At 46.6% G+C, this 20,531-nt stretch overlaps 1 protein-coding gene across 1 annotated transcript; it reads left to right on the plus strand.

Annotated features, from left to right (window-relative positions):
* The first annotated feature begins 807 nt into the window (after positions 1-807).
* Positions 808-16,148, plus strand: LOC137301182 (F-box only protein 44-like). Its single transcript, XM_067970640.1, has 6 exons — positions 808-999; positions 4,837-5,154; positions 9,352-9,478; positions 11,135-11,230; positions 12,737-12,872; positions 13,596-16,148. The coding sequence occupies exons 1-6, from the start codon at positions 996-998 to the stop codon at positions 13,728-13,730; spliced, it is 816 nt and encodes a 271-aa protein (XP_067826741.1). The 5' UTR covers positions 808-995; the 3' UTR covers positions 13,731-16,148.
* The last annotated feature ends 4,383 nt before the right edge of the window (positions 16,149-20,531 follow it).

A 20,531-nucleotide genomic window follows, 5' to 3' on the forward strand; every position in this document is an offset into this window, starting at 1 on the left:
AACATCACTAAAACAGATTATCTGGTCATTATCTTATTGCTGTTTGTGGAACCTTGCTGTGCGCAAATTGGCTGCTGCATTTCCTACATTACAAGTGACTATATTTCAAAAGTACTTCATTGGCTGTAAAGCACTTTGGGAGGTCCTGAGGTAGTGAAAAGTGCTATATAAATGCAAGTCTCTCTTTTCTATCTTAACTGAATAACTAACATAATGTTTGTGACAAATTATTATTTTTTCACCATCAGTTTGGTGCAGACCCCTCTCCCCCCAAGGACTCTTATCTTCATCAGTCCTCATTGTGCTGGGAATCCTGACATAGTGATGTGTGGATCAGGGTGAAACCTCATGGCAATTCTGGCTGCAACTCGAATAGTCATCAATTATAGAAGACTGACAACCAGTCATTCCACGTCTGGCCCAGACAGCCAACAGAGGAGAACCTTCCTCCCATTTAGCCTGGATTCAAAAGTGAACGGTCAGCATCTAACGCAGTCTAATGTCTATTGAACAATATGTGAAAATGCACCAAATAAAAGTGTCATTCCAAAACAAAATTTGCTGGGGGGGGGGGGGGGGGGGAAGCATGCTATCAAAAACATATTTACATCATGAACAGGCCAGGGTCGAATTGCTCAAAGACCCTTTATCCCAAAACATTGACCTGTTCTCGCCACAGAGGCTGTGAATTGCCAGCATTTCCTGTTTCTAATCTTAGATTTCCACCGTTTACAGTTTTAAAAACATATTATTCGTTTCATTGGGTCGGCAAACTATTTCCCTCGAGATTATTTATTTTTTGATGTTGCAATAAACCCATTCTGGAAAGAACCTTTGGTGGGAGAGGAGGAATAAAACGAAATTTCCGAAACCAAAAGTACCCGACAGTGAGAGACCCAGAAGCACTCGGCAGATGAGGAAACCACGGGGAGGTCAAGAGGAAATTGACGCTTCGTTGACTCAGCGGCGAAACTGAGCGAGTGCAGCCGACAGCGATGGGTAAGACCCGGGGCGCAACGGGACACTAACCCCCCCCCCCCCCCGCCCCCGGCTCCAGGGTCCCCTGAGCGCAACTCCCACCCCCCGCCCGAAACGCCGGTCACCTGCGGGCGGCCGCTGGGGTTTTCGCCGAGCCCATGGCATAGGGAGCCCCCCCACCCCCCCAGGACCAGCATAGAGCCCCCCCCCCCCCAGGACCAGCATAGAGCCCCCCCCCCCAGGACCAGCATAGAGCCCCCCCCACCCCCAGGACCAGCATAGAGCCCCCCCCACCCCCAGGACCAGCATAGAGCCCCCCCCCACCCCCAGGACCAGCATAGAGCCCCCCCCACCCCCAGGACCAGCATAGAGCCCCCCCCACCCCCAGGACCAGCATAGAGCCCCCCCCACCCCCAGGTCCAGCATAGAGCCCCCCCCCCACCCCCAGGACCAGCATAGAGCCCCCCCCCACCCCCAGGACCAGCATAGAGCCCCCCCCACCCCCAGGACCAGCATAGAGCACCCCCCCAGGACCAGCATAGAGCCCCCCCCCCACCCCCAGGACCAGCATAGAGCCCCCCCCCCCCAGGACCAGCATAAAGCCCCCAGGACCAGCATAGAGCCTCTCAACCCCGGACCAGCATAGAGCCCCCCCCCCCCCAGGACCAGCATAGAGCCCCCCCACCCCCCCCCAGGACCAGCAAAGAGCACCCCCACCCCGGACCAGCATAGAGCACCCCGCCCCCCCAGGACCAGCATAGAGCACCACCCCCCCCAGGACCAGCATAGAGCACCACCCCCCCCAGGACCAGCATAGAGCCCCCCCCCCAGGACCAGCATAGAGCCCCCCCACCCCGGACCAGCATAAAGCCCCCAGGACCAGCATAGAGCACCCCCTCCTCCCCCGGACCAGCATAGAACCCCCCCCCCGCACCAGCATAGAACCCCCCCCCCCCGGACCAGCATAGAAGCCCCCCCCCGGACCAGCATAGAAGCCCCCCCCCGGACCAGCATAGAAGCCCCCCCCCGGACCAGCATAGAAGCCCCCCCCCGGACCAGCATAGAAGCCCCCCCCCGGACCAGCATAGAAGCCCCCCCCCGGACCAGCATAGAAGCCCCCCCCCGGACCAGCATAGAAGCCCCCCCCAGGACCAGCATAGAAGCCCCCCCCAGGACCAGCATAGAAGCCCCCCCCAGGACCAGCATAGAACCCCCCCCAGGACCAGCATAGAACCCCCCCCAGGACCAGCATAGAACCCCCCCCCCAGGACCAGCATAGAACCCCCCCCCCCCAGGACCAGCATAGAACCCCCCCCCCCAGGACCAGCATAGAACCCCCCCCCCAGGACCAGCATAGAACCCCCCCCCCCCCCAGGACCAGCATAGAACCCCCCCCCCCCCCAGGACCAGCATAGAACCCCCCCCCCCCAGGACCAGCATAGAACCCCCCCCCCCCCAGGACCAGCATAGAACCCCCCCCCCCAGGACCAGCATAGAGCCCCCCCGAACCAGCATAAAGCCCCCCCCCCCCGAACCAGCATAAAGCCCCCCCCCCCCCCCCCCCCGAACCAGCATAAAGCCCCCCCCCCCCCCGAACCAGCATAAAGCCCCCCCCCCCCCCCCCCGAACCAGCATAAAGCCCCCCCCCCCCCCCCGAACCAGCATAAAGCCCCCCCCCCCCCCGAACCAGCATAAAGCCCCCCCCCCCCCCGAACCAGCATAAAGCCCCCCCCCCACCCCGAACCAGCATAAAGCCCCCCCCCCCCCCCCCCCCGAACCAGCATAAAGCCCCCAGGACCAGCATAGAGCCCCCCCACCTCCCAGGACCAGCACAGAGCCCCCCAGGACAAGGAGAGAGACAAACCACCTTATGAGATAATGTTCACTACCCCAATGGGCTCATTTATATTATAGCACTGTCTCCAAAGGCAGGGTGGTAATATAGATGGAATATTCCATTTTCTTTTGGTTTGGGTTGGAGGAAGAGTCAGAAAAGCTGTTGTGTTCATCATGTGTTTTGGCACCATTCATATCATGGGGTTTGTGTGTTTGGTTTTTCAGCAGTATGTCTTAACTCCCAGAGAGACGAGCATGGGTATATAGTTAGAGTTTGACCCTGTGCAGTCAGGTATGACGTAAGTCGTTATTGTGCTGTGGCTTAATTGGGAGTACTCTTGACTCTGAGTCAGAAGGTTGTGGGTTCAGGTCCCACATCAGAAACTTGAGCACATAATCCAGGCTGGCACTCCGGTGCAGTATGAGGGAGTGCTGCACTGTTGGAGGTGCTGTCTTTTGGATGAGACATTAAACCGAGGCCCCGTCTGCTCTCTCAGGTGGACGTAAAAGATCCCATGGCTCTATTCGAAGAAAAGCAGGGGAAGTTCTCTCCAGTGTCCTTGCCCAATATTTATCCCTTAACCAACATCACTTAAAAAAAAACCCAGCTTATCTGGTCATCATCACATTGCTGTTTGTGGGACCTTGCTGTGCGCAAATTGGCTGCTGCGTTTCCTACATTACAACAGTAACTAGACTTCAAAAGTACTTCATTGGTTGTAAAGTGCTTTGGGAGGTCCTGAGGCCATGAAAGGCGCTATATAAATGCAAGTCTTTTTTCTTTTACTGTTATCTGCAGATTATCTCTTGGAACCAGTATTGCATACATGTGCGTGTATATAATTTACATCAATACCCTGACTCCGATCAGCACAGCGCAAGGCTGAATGATCTATAGTTTTAAACTTAATTTAGTAAAAAAGAACTTGCGCCTTTCACAACCTCAGCACATCACTGTTGTAATGTAGGAAACTGCAGCAGCCAATTTGTGCACAGCAAGATCCCACAAACAGCTATGAGATAAATTACCAGATAATCCGTTTTAATGATGGTTGAGGGATAAATATTGTCCAGAACTGCCCTTGGTGGTCTTCAAAATATTTGTTGCTGACAGCATAGTTGTTGGGATGATTACTTCTAAAAATTGCAGGACAGGATCTGTCAATAATCCAAGATTTAAGTCGGAGATATTCTGAAGCCTGTAACTGCCTGGAAAGAGGCTTGTCTGATGGTCCAGTGGACAATACCGAGCCATACACACCAAGAAGGCCCTCAGATTGATCCTCAGCCTGTGCTGATGTCTGTCAGGGCAGTGGTGGAGATGTTACAGTTTGCCTCGGTGCCCAGGGACTGCATCCTGCGAAGGAAAGCGGCTGATTGCTGCCCGGTGTCCTCTGCAGCAAAGCTGACTATTGCCCATTTTGCCGTATCATGTGACTTGCCGATCAGATGGCGGTTAGTTTGTGCTTTGGAAATCCACGCAATACAATGCAAAATGTTATCAGCTGGGTGGTTGGGGGGCTATAGTGTGCCTCAGTGGTCCTTGGGTTAGAGAGAGGAAAGATCGTCCAGGGTTCCAGCTCCTGATGGCTACCCAGTGACTGCTGCCTGGAAGTGTCCATGCCTGCATGCCAGGTGAGAAGAGGATTGGGCCATGTCTGTGCTGGCTGTCATGGTTTAATGGCCGGCCATCAGTCTAGGTTCATGCATGAAGATTGGCCATTTTGGGCAAGGTACCAGAGGTCCAGCAACATCCCCATATCTTCTTTAAAATGGTGTAATGGGATCTTTTACATCCACCCGAGAGGGCCGACAGGGCCTCGGTTTAACATCTCATCTGAAAGACGGCACCTCCGACAGTGTGGCACCCCCTCAGTACTGCATTGGAATGTTGGTCTAGATTATGTGCTCAAGTCTCTAGAGTGGGGCTTGAACCCAGAGAGGAGACAATTGGTGGAAGAAAGGAACAAAACATTTGTACAGAAATGCATCCATTTCTAACCTGTGATGTTTGGTTTACAGCCCGAAAGGCATTTGAAGTTGCCTCATACGGGGTTGGAAACAAATTCACCTTTCGAGGTATGGCCACTATAGGAGACTTGCACGACGATGTCCTGGTGGAGATCTTATCCCACGTTCCTGCTAAAGAGTTGGTCTTGGTGTGCCGGCTGGTCTGCCGGGTGTGGAAGGAGCTGGTGGACGGAATGCACATTTGGAAGTGGAAGTGTCTTCGCGAAAGATATTTCAAAAGGAACTGGGATCTATTCCCAGAGGACTGGAAGAAAATTTATTTCCTACAGCCTCTGAAGAGGAATTTACTGAAAAACCCTTGTGCAGAAGGTGTGTGCTCTGTTTAAGTTTCTCCTTAGTGTTTACGTTGCAAACTAGGCTCTAGGCTGCATTGATCCTTTTTGAATCCATCTCTCTATTGTTTCCAAAGGGGTCTAGGCCTTTGTTGGATGGTAACCAGTTATGGGTCCAGTGCATGGGTTGTGTCTGTAAAGGGGCAAGAGCTGAAAAGGGATCCTACAAATGGGGCTTGAGCATTATGGTGGTCCTGATTTCTATACAGTGGTACATGATGATTTTTAGTTAGGTTGTCTTGGAGTGGTGGGGTTTATTCAAATGGTTCTCTCTTTAATTGATACTACTGTGGCCATTGCCCCTCTGAACTTTCTTCTTTTGCTCCTCCAAAGCTCCCAATACCCCACTCCATCCTCTTCCCCACAACCTCATTGTGTTAAGGTTAAGATTCATTGCGCCATCTCCTGTTCTAACTCATTCTCTCCCAGAACCTCTAAACTAAGAAACACATTACCTCCTTTGGTGTTCACTCCCTCCTAAAAGCTACATATATTTATCTGGTCTCCTATTCTACCCGTGCAGTCCTCTACGCAGCTGCTTCAGTTTGAAAAATAAATAATCTAATTGCAAGATGGTTTTTAGCTTTCTTTTATGATTTGCCATTTATTTTAAATAAGAACGGTGGGACTGTATAATTGGTACCTTGCGTACACTATATTCGCAGTGTGAGGGCACTGCTGCCAAGCCTCATTTTATTTAATGCAATATACACTCCAGGGTCTCAGCCTGAAGTGTCCCTTATAAAAGTAACTCCAGTATTTGTCAGTGGTGGCTCAGTGGGTAGCACACTCGCCTCTGAGTCAGAAGGTTGTGGGATCAAGTCCCACTCTAGAGACTTGAGCACAAAATCTAGGCCGACACTCCCCTGCAGTACTGAGGGAGCACTGTGCTGTCGGAGGTGCCGTCTTTCGGATGAGATGTTAAACCGAGCAGGGGAGTTCTTCCCGATGTCCTGGCCAATATTTATCTCTCAAACCTACACTTAAAATCAGATGTTTTGGTCATTATCACATTGCTGTTTGTGGGACCTTGCTGTGCGCAAATTAGCTGCTGTGTTTCCTGCATTACAACAGTGACTACACTTCAAAAAACTACTTCATTGGCTGTAAAGTGCTTTGGGACGTCCTCGGGTCATGAAAGGTACAATATAAATGCATGTCTTTCTTTCTTATTTATGTACTTCTTTAAAGATTTTACCAGGGGGCTACTGGATGGAATCAGTGTCTGAAAGATTGAGACACGATATTTCATTAACCTCGTCACTTTCCCCTCCCCCGCCTGCCTCGGACATGCCATTAATGCCATGGAAAGATGTTCAGACACATAGCTTTTATAGTTATTGTACGCTTTTTTCAGAAGGTGCTGGCTGAGTTACTTGACCTCAGAACCACCTGTTGTAACCAGCCCTGTAACTGCAGTTGGGATTCTATCATTCCCTCAATGCCCTTGGGCTGGGGCTGGTTACAACAGGTCGTTCTGCTCCTGATTGCCATCCTGTGACTCCTGCTGGAGGTTGCGTGTGTGTTTGGATGTTGCTCGAGGATGGGAACAAAATCGGCTACGATTCACCCCTTGGCCAAATAGCCTGCCGTCACTCGCTGTCCAGACTTGCACGTGAAGAAGGGCCAATTGGCTGAGATCATTGAAAACTTTTCAGTGACTGCAAATTCATAGAGAGCATGAGCCAGAACTTTCGGGAGAGGAGGGGAAATGTTTTTTAAATAGAGATTATTTTGAGGGGATATCCAGAATTGAGCTATCAGTGATGCATTGCAATGAAAAATCCCTTCTGCCTCTACTTCCTACTTAATATGAACAATGATGTAGAGGAACAGACCCTCTGGTCCATCCAGCCAGTCCCACACAACTGCGATGCCTGGTGTGTCACAATATATACACTCTCCACCCCACCCGAAAGCCATGTGATCTCCTGGGAGAGGCGAGAAACCAGATAAAAATCAAGGCCAATTAGGGAATAAATATCTGGAAAATTCCTCTCCGACCCCCCCCCCCCTTAGGCAATCAAAACTAGTCCAGGAGATCGCTCTGGCCCTGATAATTCTATGCAGTACCTACCTTTTGTACGAGGTGATCTCCACCTCAATCCAGAAACAGGTCCAGCTCTCGCTTGAAGGAATTCAGCGAATCAGCGTTCACTGCACGAGCCGGCAGCCTGTTCCAGAGGTCCACTATTCTCTGGGAAAAGAACCACCTCCCGACATTCCGGCCTTGTATAACTTGAGATCGCGACCCTTGCTCCTCCCTAACCTATTTAGTTGAAACAAACTGTCTATATAAACACAATCTATTCCCTTCATCATCTTATAAACCTCGATCAAATCACCCCATCTATACATCTCTAAAGTGTAGAGTCCCAGCTGTCTGAGCCTATCTTGGTAACTAAGATGCTTCATACTGGGAATTAATCTAGTTGCCCTTCTCTGCACAAATAATAGGGTACAAACACTGTCTACAATGCCTATTGTTCATAGCATTTTAGCTGACAGGTTGAAGTATCAGTAGAAGTGACCCTCAACCTTATCAATGCCACTATTTGGGAGGGGGATCAAATTATACATTTATCGGTCCATTTAAATATTTGTATATATTAGCTTAATTATAGAATAAAGAAAGAGTCCTGTGCTGCTATGGAGTGAATATAAATTCAGGCTCGGCGCCTTTCCTGCAATAAGTGTCTGCTGTTTACTGCAACAGTTGCAGTGTCTGATAAGCTGTTAATTCCCTTGTGTTGGTGTTTCGTTCTAATGCTCCGTCCATTTGCTGTTACAGTGACTGGAAACAACAGTATTAGGCCTGGGTGGTGGCACATTGTCCCTTCATTTCTTGGGCCTGTGTTCCCACTCGTCCCAGAGTGATGGGATGAAAATCTCCGTGCTAGCAGTAGTGGCCCAGTGTAGAATGAATTTGGGCAGTCTCGGCCTAAGTTGGTACTAATTTGCAATCCCATTGAGAGAGCCCTCGAGGATGGCTGGTATGGGAAGCAAAAAATGCCATAGTGATAAATTAGAAGATGGTCTTCAGAGATTGGGGTCAATGGCACGTTATTGGCATAGAGGTGAAACAGGAGATCAGCTGTGGCTTAGTGGTAGCAATCTCACCTCTGAGTCAGCAGGTTGTAGGTTCATGTCCCACAACAGGGATTTGAGCACAAAATCTAGGCTGACACTCCAGTGCAGTACTGAGGGAGTGCTGCAATGTCACAGGTGCTGATTTTCAGACGAGACGTTAAACCGAGACCCCACCTGCCCTCTCAAGTAGACGGAAAAAATCTGCGGAAGAAGAAGAAGACTGCAAAGAGCAGGAGAGTTCTCCCCGGTGTCCCAGCCAATATTTATCCCTCAAGCAACACCTAAAATTAGATTGTCTGGTCATTATCACATTGCTGTTTGTGGGAGCTTGCTGTGCGCAAATTGGCTGCTGCGTTTCCCTACATTACAACAATGACTACACTTCAAAAGTACTTCATTGGCTGAAAAGTGCTTTGGGGTGTCCTGAGGTTGTGAAAGGCGCTTTATAAATGCAAGTCTTTCTTTCGTTACTCTGCTTCTTGGTTGTGCCGTAGCTAATATGGGGGTGCTTGATGCTGACACTGGGTTCTCTGTCAACTCTTCCCCAACAAGGTCCCAACTTCAGAAGAGCAGTCCCTGCCATACCAATATAACCTTTTACATTTCCCAACCAGCCACCTTTGTGGCTTTCCTCTGAATCAGTGGCAATTTTGTGTTGTGAGAACTAGGTTGAGACCGCCCAAACTCATTTCACATAGCTTAATTTTTAAACAGGCACCCCTCGCCCAAACATCAGAGCTTGTAGTCTGCAGAATTTGAATAGTCCATCTCCTGCACAGAGACCAAGCTCGAGATCCATGGATCCCAATCGCAACGTGACAATAAAATAACATTTTAGACGCTGGTGCGGAAAATCTTTTATCATTTTGCTGCCTAACACAAGAACTGCTTGCCAGTGTAAAATTCTGAGTGTGTTGTAGATGTACTTTGGGTGTGAGCTTTACCTACATAACAACAGTCACTGCACTTCAAAGTGATTCATTGCATGTGAAGCACTTTGGGACACTGCTGAGAGACACAATAAGATGCTGCATAAATGCAAGTTCTTTCTTTCATTGCCTGATTCTATCTTTTGTTCCTACAGAAAATTTTCAGTTTTGGACACTTGATGTTAATGGTGGAGACGAATGGAAAATAGAAAACTTACCAGGGGCGCAAGGAAAAACCTTCCCCAACGGAATCGTAAAACGCTATTTTGTGACATCTTATGGGTAAGGACTCTGTAGCACAGTGAATATCAAGAAGAGCTCACTCCAAGTCCTTCCTCCCTATTGATATTCTTGGCCTCACTACCTCCTTTGATGTCAAATGGAAGTGCAAGCCCCTCATCTACTCCATTGCTCAAGCTGCTTTCAAGAAGCTCATGTCAAAATATATCTTTTTCCCTCAACGATTCCTAACTCTGCATGAAACTTAAGCCCATCCAAGTCCTGAATATTGCTCTCTTATCCAGTTAGATTCTTTTTGCACTCCTGGATGTCTCTCTCTCTCTTGCTCTTTCTTTTTCCCCCCTTCTATCAGTACTACTATGGCCAGGGCTCCTTTGAACTCTCCTTTCTTGTTCCTCCTTGGCTGTTAACACCCTGACCTACGTGCTCTCCATCCTCCCATCGTTCTCATTGTGTTAACTCGAGACTTGGTGGACCATCTCCCACTCTAACACGTTCCTTCCAGCACCTCAAAACTGCGCCAGTCGTTGCGTCTGTTAGTCTCCCCTTCCTCATACAATCTACAACCTTCTAAAACCGGAGCCTGGTGTTCCCTTCGTTTCCCGATTTCCCTTCGTTTCCCGATTTCCCTTCGTTTCCCGATTTCCCTTCGTTTCCCGATTTCCCTTCGTTTCCCGATTTCCCTTCGTTTCCCGATTTCCCTTCGTTTTACACTTCACCGTGTTAACCTGCAATTTGGGTCTTTGCCCCTCACATTGGTTTTTAAAAAAAAATTGTTGTAAGGTTAAACAAATGGTTGAAGGTACTCTACTTACTGCCATGTTGGAAGGCTATGGAGTTGGTTTTAAATTTGCCCGTCTTGCTGCCCTGTTGAAGGGGGGCCGCATTGGCGCAGGCACTGACCTGGAAGTGGTTGTGAGAAAATTAGTGGGCTGTATTTAAAAAAAAAAGTGCGGATATCTCAAGGGGAACTGCACCACTCAAGTATGGTACAGAGCCACACAGACCAGGATTATCACAAGCTTAGACTGCAATGGCTGATCTCACTTGGGGTTTGGCACATCAGCTAACTCAGCACGGACTGAGGGCCATACTTGGCACCTCCCTCATCCGTGTAGCTTACCTCCTCTCTGGGCGTACATTTACCAACTGAGTCACGGGGGAGCTTGCCCTTTGACTTGTTTTACTGTGTCAGCTGTGGCTCAGTTGGTAGCACTTTTGCCTCTGAGTCAGACGGTTGTGGGTTCAAGTCCCACTCCAGAGATTGGAGCACAAAATCCAGGCTGATACTCCAGTGCAGTGCTGAGAGAGTGCTGCACTGTCAGAGGTGCCGACTTCCGGATGAGACATTAAACTGAGGCCCCGTCTGGTGGACATAAACGATTCTATGGCACTATTTCGAAGAAGAGCAGGGGAGTTCTGCCCGGTGTTCTGGCCAATATTTATCCCTCAATCAACATCACTTAAAAAAAACAGATGATCTGGTCGTTATCACATTACTGTTTGTGGGTTCTTGCTGTGCGCAAATTGGCTGCCGAATTCCTACATTCCAACAGTGACTCCATTTCAAAAGTACTTAATCGGCTGTGAAGCATTTTGAGACATCCTGAGGTCATGAAAGGCGCTATATAAATGCACGTTCATTCTTTCTTTGTTTTAAATGCAGTCTCTCCGTGCTTTTGTGTTTTTCTCTGGCAGACTGTGCCGGAAATCCCAGACAATCGATCTGGTGGCAAATGGCCTTTGGGGAAAACTGCTCGATGAAATTCAGCCTAAAATTGTAGTTAGTGATTGGTAAGTACAATTTTCACATCCAGTAATACTTGATTGGATATCAGCAATGTGTGAAGGTGACTGATAACATTAGGTAGAAATTAAATGTCAGATTTAAACAGAAAAATTAAAACAAATTCATGATGGGTAAAGAATACTATTCTTGGATGGATTGTATATACAATAATGGATACATGACTAGTATGTTATAGACTGAACACTAATAGTGGGGGGTGGGAGGGGGAGTAGTTTATATGTAGAATGAACAATACCTAAAAATGAATTACAATTGGGGGGGTTCAAATAGTTTATACATAGAATAATGAAAACCTGGACATGAGTTGCAGGCCGGATTCTAATCAAATCGGGCTTGATGCAGAGTAAAGGTCTTCTATTCTGCCTTCACTGCAGCAGTCTGGCACTTTCCATTTTCTTGGCAAATTGGTTAGCTATTCACCAGTTTTGAACTGTAACATGTCAGACGTTTCCTGAGCTAGTTTTATGAGACATTTTATGTTGCTGTGACATGGGTTTGTATTGACGTACATTGTGTAGCATAATTCCCATGCAAATTCATCAGAGTGCACTTAGGCACTCCAGGATGTCGTCTTATTCCACTTCAGGTTCATGCCCGTACCTGCAACTGGTGTGAAACTCAAGCTTTGAAAAAGTTCCTGGGGGAACCCGTGGTCTCTCCCATCACTGGTTTAACCTGCATTCGGATGGCAGCGACTGGAGGTCTCCATTTCTGTTGTTACTTTGTTACATGTCAACAGTGCTTTAAATATAGTGAAACATCCAAATGTGCTTCACAAAGGGGCAGATGGAGTATCCAGAAGGAATAGTGAAGGTGGGGGGGGTGCAGGGGGGAAGTGATCCAAAGAGGTAGGTTTAAAGGAGCTTTTTTGTTTAAAGGCGGAGCAGGATGAATGGGGTTTGGGAAGGGGATTCCAGAATGCAGGATGATGATGGCTGGAGAGTCTTCCACTGATATTAGAGTGGGGGAGGGGCTGTGCTTAGTCCTCTAGACTGAGAGGAACAGATGCTACGAGCTGGGAAATGGGGCAGGAGGAGGTTGCAGAGCCGAATTGGAACAAGTGTAATAAGTGTCACCAACATGGCAATCAGCATCGATACCTGAGATTAATAACACCTTTCAGGTGCAAATTTGCAGAAGCCTTTCAGGGGTAGTGTTACGATTACCCAGAGAGTGGTTAGAATGTGGAACTTGCTGCCACATGGAGTAGTTAGTTGAATAGCATAGATGCCTCTAAAGGGAAGCTAGATAAGTACATGAGGGAGGAAGGAATAGAAGGATATGTAGATAGGGATAGATGAAGTAGAGTGGGAGGAAGCTTGTGTGGAGCATGAACATCGGCATAGTCCAGTTGGGCTGAGTGGCCTGTAAATTCTATGTAATTCTATTTAAGCTTAAATAATGGTTCTGGACAGGATTGTGTATTAGCTGCTCTGTCAGCACATTGTCCTGAGCTGCAGTATTGAACTACCGCTCTGCACTGGTGGCAGGTACGCAGCAAGACACGACTGCGGGTGTATATACAGCTTAGCGGTAGAGCTGCTGTCTGAAGATCGGACCCCCATCCGGAGGTACAAGTCGGAGCTGGTCACGATCCCGCAGTGGAGTGAAGCAAAGTGGAACCAGGTATCTCATTTTATTCACGTTTGACCCCATTTTCTGTATCTATAGTTTTTTCATCTTTTACAGGAGTTTCTGTAACTAGAAGGAAAATAACAAGCTTTAGACTACCAATATTGTTTCTGCTCTGTATTCAGCCAGCGGGTGTTGTCCAAGATAGCTTCTGTGGTCGATCTCCTTGTCTTCCATTCTCCCCCTCCTCTTCCCCTGCTCTTCATCCACACACTCTCTATTTCTTCCTCTTTCACTCCACCTCGCTCTTCCCCCTTCCCCTGTCCCTCTTTCCTCCCACCTCTCCTCCTTTCCCCTCCCGGGTGCCTCACCCAAGCCGCTATTTCCTCACATGTGAGTCTTTACGGTCAGCATAGGCTAGCTATTGGACCGTAGAAGGAATTATGAGTCTGTTCCTTTCCTTCCTCAATGTCTACGCACACGTGGATGCATTTTCAGGAGACATTGGATAGCTTACCAGGAGCAGGGACCCTGACTGATGTTTTCCTCTCTTTGGATACAAGGTGGTGAGACCAGTTGTATTACCTCCACTGCAGCCCTGGTGGAGATCGGCTAACTCAGCACAGGCTGGAAATAGAACCTCCAGCCTCCTTGCTCTGTGCACTTTATCTTTGCATTAAGCTATCTTTATTCTTAAACACATCTCGAAAGCGAGAGTACATGTTAGAATCGTTCTTTCACAAGCTGTGATAACTGCCGGGACTTCTTATGTTACAGATGACTCATGTTTTCGAAGATTATGGGCCTGGTGTTCGATACGTTCACTTTTCACATGAAGGGAAAGACACGCTTTTCTGGGCGGGATGGTACGGAGTGCGAGTCACCAACAGCAGTGTTACCGTAGAACCGTGACCGGACCAGAGTTTGACTTAATGAATAAGACCAAATACTTTATCAAACAGTAAAACAAAAGCAAAATACTGCAGATGCTGGAAATCTGAAATAAAAACAGAGTTAACGTTTCAGGCCAATGACCCTTCATGAGGGTTCTGGTGAAAGGTCATCGAGCTGAAATGTTAACCCTGTTTCTCTCTCCACAGATGCTGCCTGATCTGCTGAGTGTTTTCCAACATTTTCTGATTTTATCAAAGAGATTTTTCAAACAGTTTGGTTAAGTCTTGATTTACGTTTGTACCTTAGGTATGAGAATACCTTTCAAAGCAATTTTATTCTTTCACAGTCCGTGAATAACATCTAGGAACTAACACGTTCATGATATAATTATTTTCTCCTCTACATGGCCCATAGAAGGAACGTAAAGGAGATAAATTGTCACTTCTTTCAGCTTAAAGGGGAAGCAGTTTAGGAGATTTTTATTCAAAGTACTTTCCTAAGTTTGCAACAGTAATGTGATGTCCTGTGATTGGGTTGCTCTGGATGGGCTCCCAGGTCAGTTTGAAGTCACCGACCACACTTAAATGAGTGGAGACTCTCTGGGACTCTTGACATCTCCGTCCTGTCAACGATGCCTTCTTCAAGGGGCCTGGAGGGTAAGATACCTGAAATCGGGAGTCTTCGATGGACCAAAAACCATTTCTCAAAACAGTGATGATTATTTTTATAATTCTTTATTCTTTACATTGACACTGGGTGAGTATTTTGAAGAAATAATCCTTTTCCCCATTACCTGTTTCAATGTAAATAAAATCAGATTGTTGATGAATCTATGAGATGGTAAATATTAGCAATGAATATGTTAGCACCTTTTTTTTGATGTTGCTTTGTCCATTATTTTAACAAAGACATTGATCCATTTTAAATGGTGGATGGAGGAATCTCATTCAAATTAATATCATGGCACAATTTCAACCCAACTGTGTCTGAATTCTTTTACTTGAAGTACAAACAATTATACAATGGGGACCCAGTAAGTGGAATCCATCCATTCTTGTTTGGAGTTTCTAACATGTGAGTCTGTCCTGTATCACCTGTGTGTCCCCATTCTTCTTCAAGGTTGTGTTCCTTTTCACTTTCCTTTTCATCTGTTTGATTCAAATGTGTTTAAAGAAGTAAGTGTCTTCATCGAACAAAAGTGTTTGGCAAACTCGCTTTAGTTTCTGTACAAAGCACGTGATGCAAATACCATTGAAACACATCACTCACCATTTGTATGTAACACCATTTTGATGAAAATGGCACGTGAATTTCCTGATACATCTCCTTCACCCCCCCTCCCCCACCACCTAAAAATGGGAGAATTTTTTTCCAAACAGCCTTTTTACATGAAGTCAGTTCCTCTTTTAACTGTATTTTCTTCTTGAGACATTTTTGGGCTGAATTTTCTCTCTGCTATTTTTATTCTATTGTGTGCTGTTTTAACCCATTTGTTAACCCATTTACTTTAAATATATTTGTTAACCTATATAAAACAGAGTGTTGAGGGGATGTCATACAAATTGCTGTTAACACATTTGGCATAAATTTTACTGAGAGCAATTTCACCCTGTTTACTTACAATATGCTGGACAAATCTGCTTTAGATGAACTGTGTGTGTTCGTGATACGTTCTAGATCCACCAACTGAGAAATGTCATTTAGTAAAAGGTCAGTAGATGCTTGTTACCATCCTGAAATAAACCTGTGTTAATTTCCGAGGTTACTCCGCTCTGTGATTGGCTGGCTGGAGGCACAAATCCCAACAGCTGGTCGGTTGAGAGGAGGGGGGGGGCGGGGGAAATGCTGGAAACACACAACAGGTCAGTCTGTATTGGAAAGAGAGAAGACATGTTAGATGTGACCAGAAAAATTAACTTGTCCTGCTCATTCAGATGTTAATCAACTTGCTGTGCATTTCCACCTTGTTCGGATGGGTTTTACTGATTCGCATTTCCAACTGGAATGCCATCTGCCAGGAGAACTTATCAGGATTTCAGGCGGGTTCTCCGGGCCCCTCGGGATTTTCCTAGATGGTAGCGCAAATTTGTAAAATCTGCCTGATTCTCATAATGTGAAGAACATAAAATCACCACAAACCACTCCACTGTAAATGAGGGTATTGGCACTGATTGGGTCTCCCTGGCTAGAGATACTTACTGTGAGGACATGCTGATGGTAATACTGGGAAGACTATTAATCCTCATATATCTACCAAAGTAGCATTGTGGCTTGTCTGAACGAACAAAACCAATTCATCCTTCATCTTCTGAATGCACTGTAAATGGGCATTATTTGCATCTGTCTCTATTTTAGTTGTTTTGTATTGTGCACTTTCCTTTTGCAAACTTCTAGAGCAGAAACTATATGCAATAAAGTGTTCCTTAAATACTCAAAGCAGTTCAGGTGGAAGTGTTCTTGATAGTCGGTCAAAATAACAGTCATCCAATGTAGTAGCCCTGCAAAAATGTTTGTGGCTCATGGCGCATTATTAACCAATTCAGACATCTTGCTTTTCAGTCAGACACGGCAAGTTTTAAAACCTTTCTCTTCTCACTATTTAAATATCCGCCCTCTGTCATACTTCCCAGGAGGATGTCGCTGTTCTGACATAATTTGTACATATTTTGGGGGTAGAAGGTGGATGTAGTTTGTATATCTGCTCATATAATGAAGGAGCGTAGTGGGAAATGATGGAATCCATTATTAAGGACGTAGTAATGGGGCACTTAGAAAATCATAATATGATTAGACAGAGTCGGCATGGTTTTATGAAAGGGAAATCATGTTTGACAAATCCACTGGAGTTTTTTGACGATGTAACTAGCAGGGTAAATAAAGGATGCTGCTGATACAAAGCAAGGTGGGAAAGTAAGCTGTGAGGAGGACACAGTCTGCAAAGGGAAAAAGACAGGTTGAGTGAGTGGGCAAGAAGGTGGCAGATGGAGTATAATGTGGGGAAATGTGAGATTATTCACTTTGGAAGGAAGAATAGGAAAACAAAATATTTTTTAAATGGTGAGAAACTGTTAAATGTTGGTGTTCAGAAAGATTTGTGTGTCCTTGTACATGAAACACAGAAAGTTAACATGCAGGTACAACAAGCAATTAGGAAGGCAAATGGCATGTTGGCTTTTATTGCAAGGTGCTTGGAGTACAAGAGTAAGGAAGTCTTGTTGCAATTGTACAGGGCTTTGGTGACACCACACATGGAGAACTGTGTACAGTTTTGGTCTCGTTACCTAAGGAAGGATATACTTGCCTTAGAGGGGATGCAACGAAGGTTCATTAGATTGATTCCTGGGATGAGAGGGCCGTCCTGTGAGGAGAGATTGAGTAGAATGGGCCTATACTCTCTGGAGTTTAGAAGAATGAGAGGTGATCTCATTGAAATTTATAAGACCCTGAGAGGTCTTGACAGGGTAGATGCTGAAAGGTTGTTTCCCCTGGCTGGAGAGTCTAGAACTAGGGGACATAGTCTCAGGATAAGGGATCGACCATTTGGGACTGAGATGAGAAGGAATTTCTTCACTCGAGGTTGTGAATCTGTGGAATTCTCTGCACTAGAGGGCTGTGGATGCTCAGTCATTGAGTATATTCAAGGCTGAGATCGATAGATTTTTGGACTCTAAGGGAATCAAGGGATATGGGGATCGGACGGGAAAGTGGAGTTGAGGTCGAAGATCAGCCATGATCTTATTGAATGGCGGAGCAGGCGTGAGGGACCATATGGCCTACTTCTGCTCCTATTTCTTATGTTCTTATGTGACAATGTAAATGAGTTCGTATCGATTTCCCCGGTTTATATTTATAGCAAAATGACAAACGCTATGAGAAAGGACATTTTTGGAGATGTCACGGCCCAGTGCATCCCACAGCCTGAGCTCCCTGCGCAGGGCCCGACCCAGGGCTACATCCAAGGTTCCGAGCTGCATAGACCCCAGGGCCCCCTGTAACTTGCAGGCCGAACTTGGCCTTCAGTGGGATCCAGCAGCAGATGCCTGACCTGGGGAACTTCCTGCCTGCTTGGCTGGATTGGCTTTTGCTGCCTTGGTTGGATGAAAAGGATGCAGAAGGAAAACAGCAAATTGAGGATGGGATTATTTTACTGTTTGAACAAGTGAAGGTGAGTACGATGAGGAGAAATCTGAATGATGTTGATTGGATCCTACATAAGGCCCCATGCCTTAACCACCAGTCACACAACAACCAGGTGTCACCTGTTACCTACGATCAGATGGCAAACTTGGCTTTCCTCCAGGCCCATCTCCTGAATGTGGAGAGTCTTCAAAATTTCCATAAGTTTCCTTCCAGGTTCCGGGAATGAGTTGTGATTGAGATGTCCCTGAAGTTATTCAGTATCTATGCCATGGCAAACCAACATCAGTTAACAATGGAGGTTTACGAGTGCATTTACACATTGGAGGAAAAAAAGGTGAGACAAAGCTCTTCGCTCTTCCCAGGGAAATGTCAGCTGAGGAGAAAGACAACACCCACCTATTACTGGGGCTGTGTAAGGACTCACTCTTCTTCAAATAGTGCCTTGGGCTCTTTTACATTCATCTGAGAGAGCAAGCAGGGGTTCAGTTTAAAGTCTCATCCGAAAGACGGCACCTTCGACAGTGCAGCACTTGCTTGCTGCTGCACTGAAGTGTCAGCCTAGATTATGTGGTTAAGTCCTGGAGTGGGTTTGAACATACAACCTTCTGACTCAGTGCTACCACCAAGCCAAGGCTGACACCGATTGCACTTGCAATCTCACTCAGAGAGTCACAGGATAGCTGGTGTGGGAAATGGAAGGGTCAGACTGGTGCGAAATGGCTAATCTTCTGAGGCTGGGTTTGAGGCACACTGCTCGGAGAGAGGGGGAGATTTACTCTTCATCTAATGGTGTTCTAGTTGATCTGGAAGTGTTTGATGTAGACACTGGATACCTAAAATGGAAAGTATTCCATTCCCAATACTAATAGCCCTCACTAGGGTAAAAAAAACAAACCATATGACACCCATCTCAACATGAATGCAGTTGGTATTGCGTAATCTTTTCTCAGCAGAAACTCTCGTACCGTGTATTTGAGTTAACCATTGACCGTGGAAAGAAAGGCAGAGCCTGGGGGAGGTAAAAAATAAACATTAACTATGGATCCATCAAGGAAACTTGACACAGTGTGGGTGAGGAAACGATGGAACATGCTGTTAAAGGAGCATAGTCACCACCGAGCAATGTTGGATCGACCAATCCAGTTGTGCTCACACACGGGATGCAATCGATGGATTCAATTTCACTAAGCGGGCGGCCGTACAAAGGTTGCGGCAAAAAGTTCATTGTTGAGATGATATAAGGAGCTGGTCGGGAATGGTATTGGAGGTTACAGACTGAGGTGATCAATATTCCTCAGGACACGATGGACGTTGCTGCAGCACCAGGAGAGGTCAGGAAGCCAGGGAGATGCGAGGACGGATCAATATTTTGGTGCTTGCTTCATTAGCTTTGGGGATCAGGAAGTATTAATGCAAAATGACCCGAGATTAAATGGGTGGGATAGAGTCCACGATAGGATGGATTGCACGGGGAGCAGATTTGATGGGCTGAATGGTGGTTACTCCTTCCAGGCTTTCTTATGTTCTTAGGACACAGAGCGAAGTCGTATGACTGAATCGGAATTTCAGAATTCCACACATTATTCCAAATGTGGCCTCACCTGAGCCTTGGTCAGACCCTATCTGAAGTACTGCTTTCAGTTCTGGACACCGCATTTCAGGAAGGATATGTTGGCCTTGGAGAGGCTGCAGCGCCAATTCACCAGCATGATACCAGGGCTTAGAGGGTTAAATTATGAGGACAGGTTGCATATTGGTGGTTTGTATACCCTTGAGTATAGAAGATTGAGGGGTGGTCTGATCCAGGTGTTTAAAATGTTTAAAAGATTTGATAGGGTAGATAAGGAGAAACTATTTCCTCTGGTGGGGGAATCAAGAACGAGGAGGACATAATCGTAAAATTAGAGCAAGGCTGTTCCGGACCGAAATCAAGAAGCACTTTTTCATACATAGGGTAGTAGAAATTTGGAACTGTCTCCCCAAAAAGGCTGTGGATGCTGGGACAATTGGAGCTTTCAATACCAAGATCGATAGATTGTTGTTAGGTCAGGGTATTAAGGCATATGGAGCAAAGGTGGGAAAATGGAGTTGAGGTGCATATCAACTATGATCTAACTGAATGGTGGAGCAGGGGCTGAATGGCCTACTGCGGGTCCTAATGTTCGTATGATCTACCCAGGTTTAGAATAACTTCTTTTAGTTTTTAGCCAAATGCCCTCGAGAGACGTGTTTAGTTGAGGCCTGCAGGGGTACAGAGACAGTGACTGAGCCACATGGTTGCCAATCATCCGCTTTTTGTATAGACTTCAGCTTTTCTTTCCCCCATTTGCGCAGTTCACGCAGGGGCCTGGAAAACACCTGACTTCAGCTGACTCCCTGTGTTAACAGCACGAACAGAGGCTGGAAACTGTTGGCATCGTATGGAGCCAAGAGGAACATGGGAACAGGAGTAGGCCATTCAGCTCCTCCAGCCTGTTCTGCCATTCAATTAGATCATGGCTGATCTGTACCTCAACTCCATTTACCTGCCTTGGTTCTATATCCCTTAATAACCTTTCCTAACAAAAATCTATTAATCTCAGTTTTGAAATTTTCAATTGACCCCGAGCCTCAACAACTTTTTGGGGGAGAGAGTTCCTGATTTCCACCACCCTTTGCATGAAGAAGTGCTTCCTGACA

The sequence above is a fragment of the Heptranchias perlo genome, chromosome 32, assembly GCF_035084215.1.
Source record: "Heptranchias perlo isolate sHepPer1 chromosome 32, sHepPer1.hap1, whole genome shotgun sequence".
Taxonomy (NCBI): domain Eukaryota; kingdom Metazoa; phylum Chordata; class Chondrichthyes; order Hexanchiformes; family Hexanchidae; genus Heptranchias; species Heptranchias perlo.

What these genes read in the sequence shown, in the direction of transcription:
- LOC137301182 (XM_067970640.1), top strand. An exon ending in GAAAAACCCTTGTGCAGAAG is followed by an intron (nt 5,155 to 9,351) that starts GTGTGTGCTCTG and finishes TTGTTCCTACAG; the next exon opens with AAAATTTTCAGTTTTGGACA. An exon ending in GTGAAGCAAAGTGGAACCAG is followed by an intron (nt 12,873 to 13,595) that starts GTATCTCATTTT and finishes CTTATGTTACAG; the next exon opens with ATGACTCATGTTTTCGAAGA.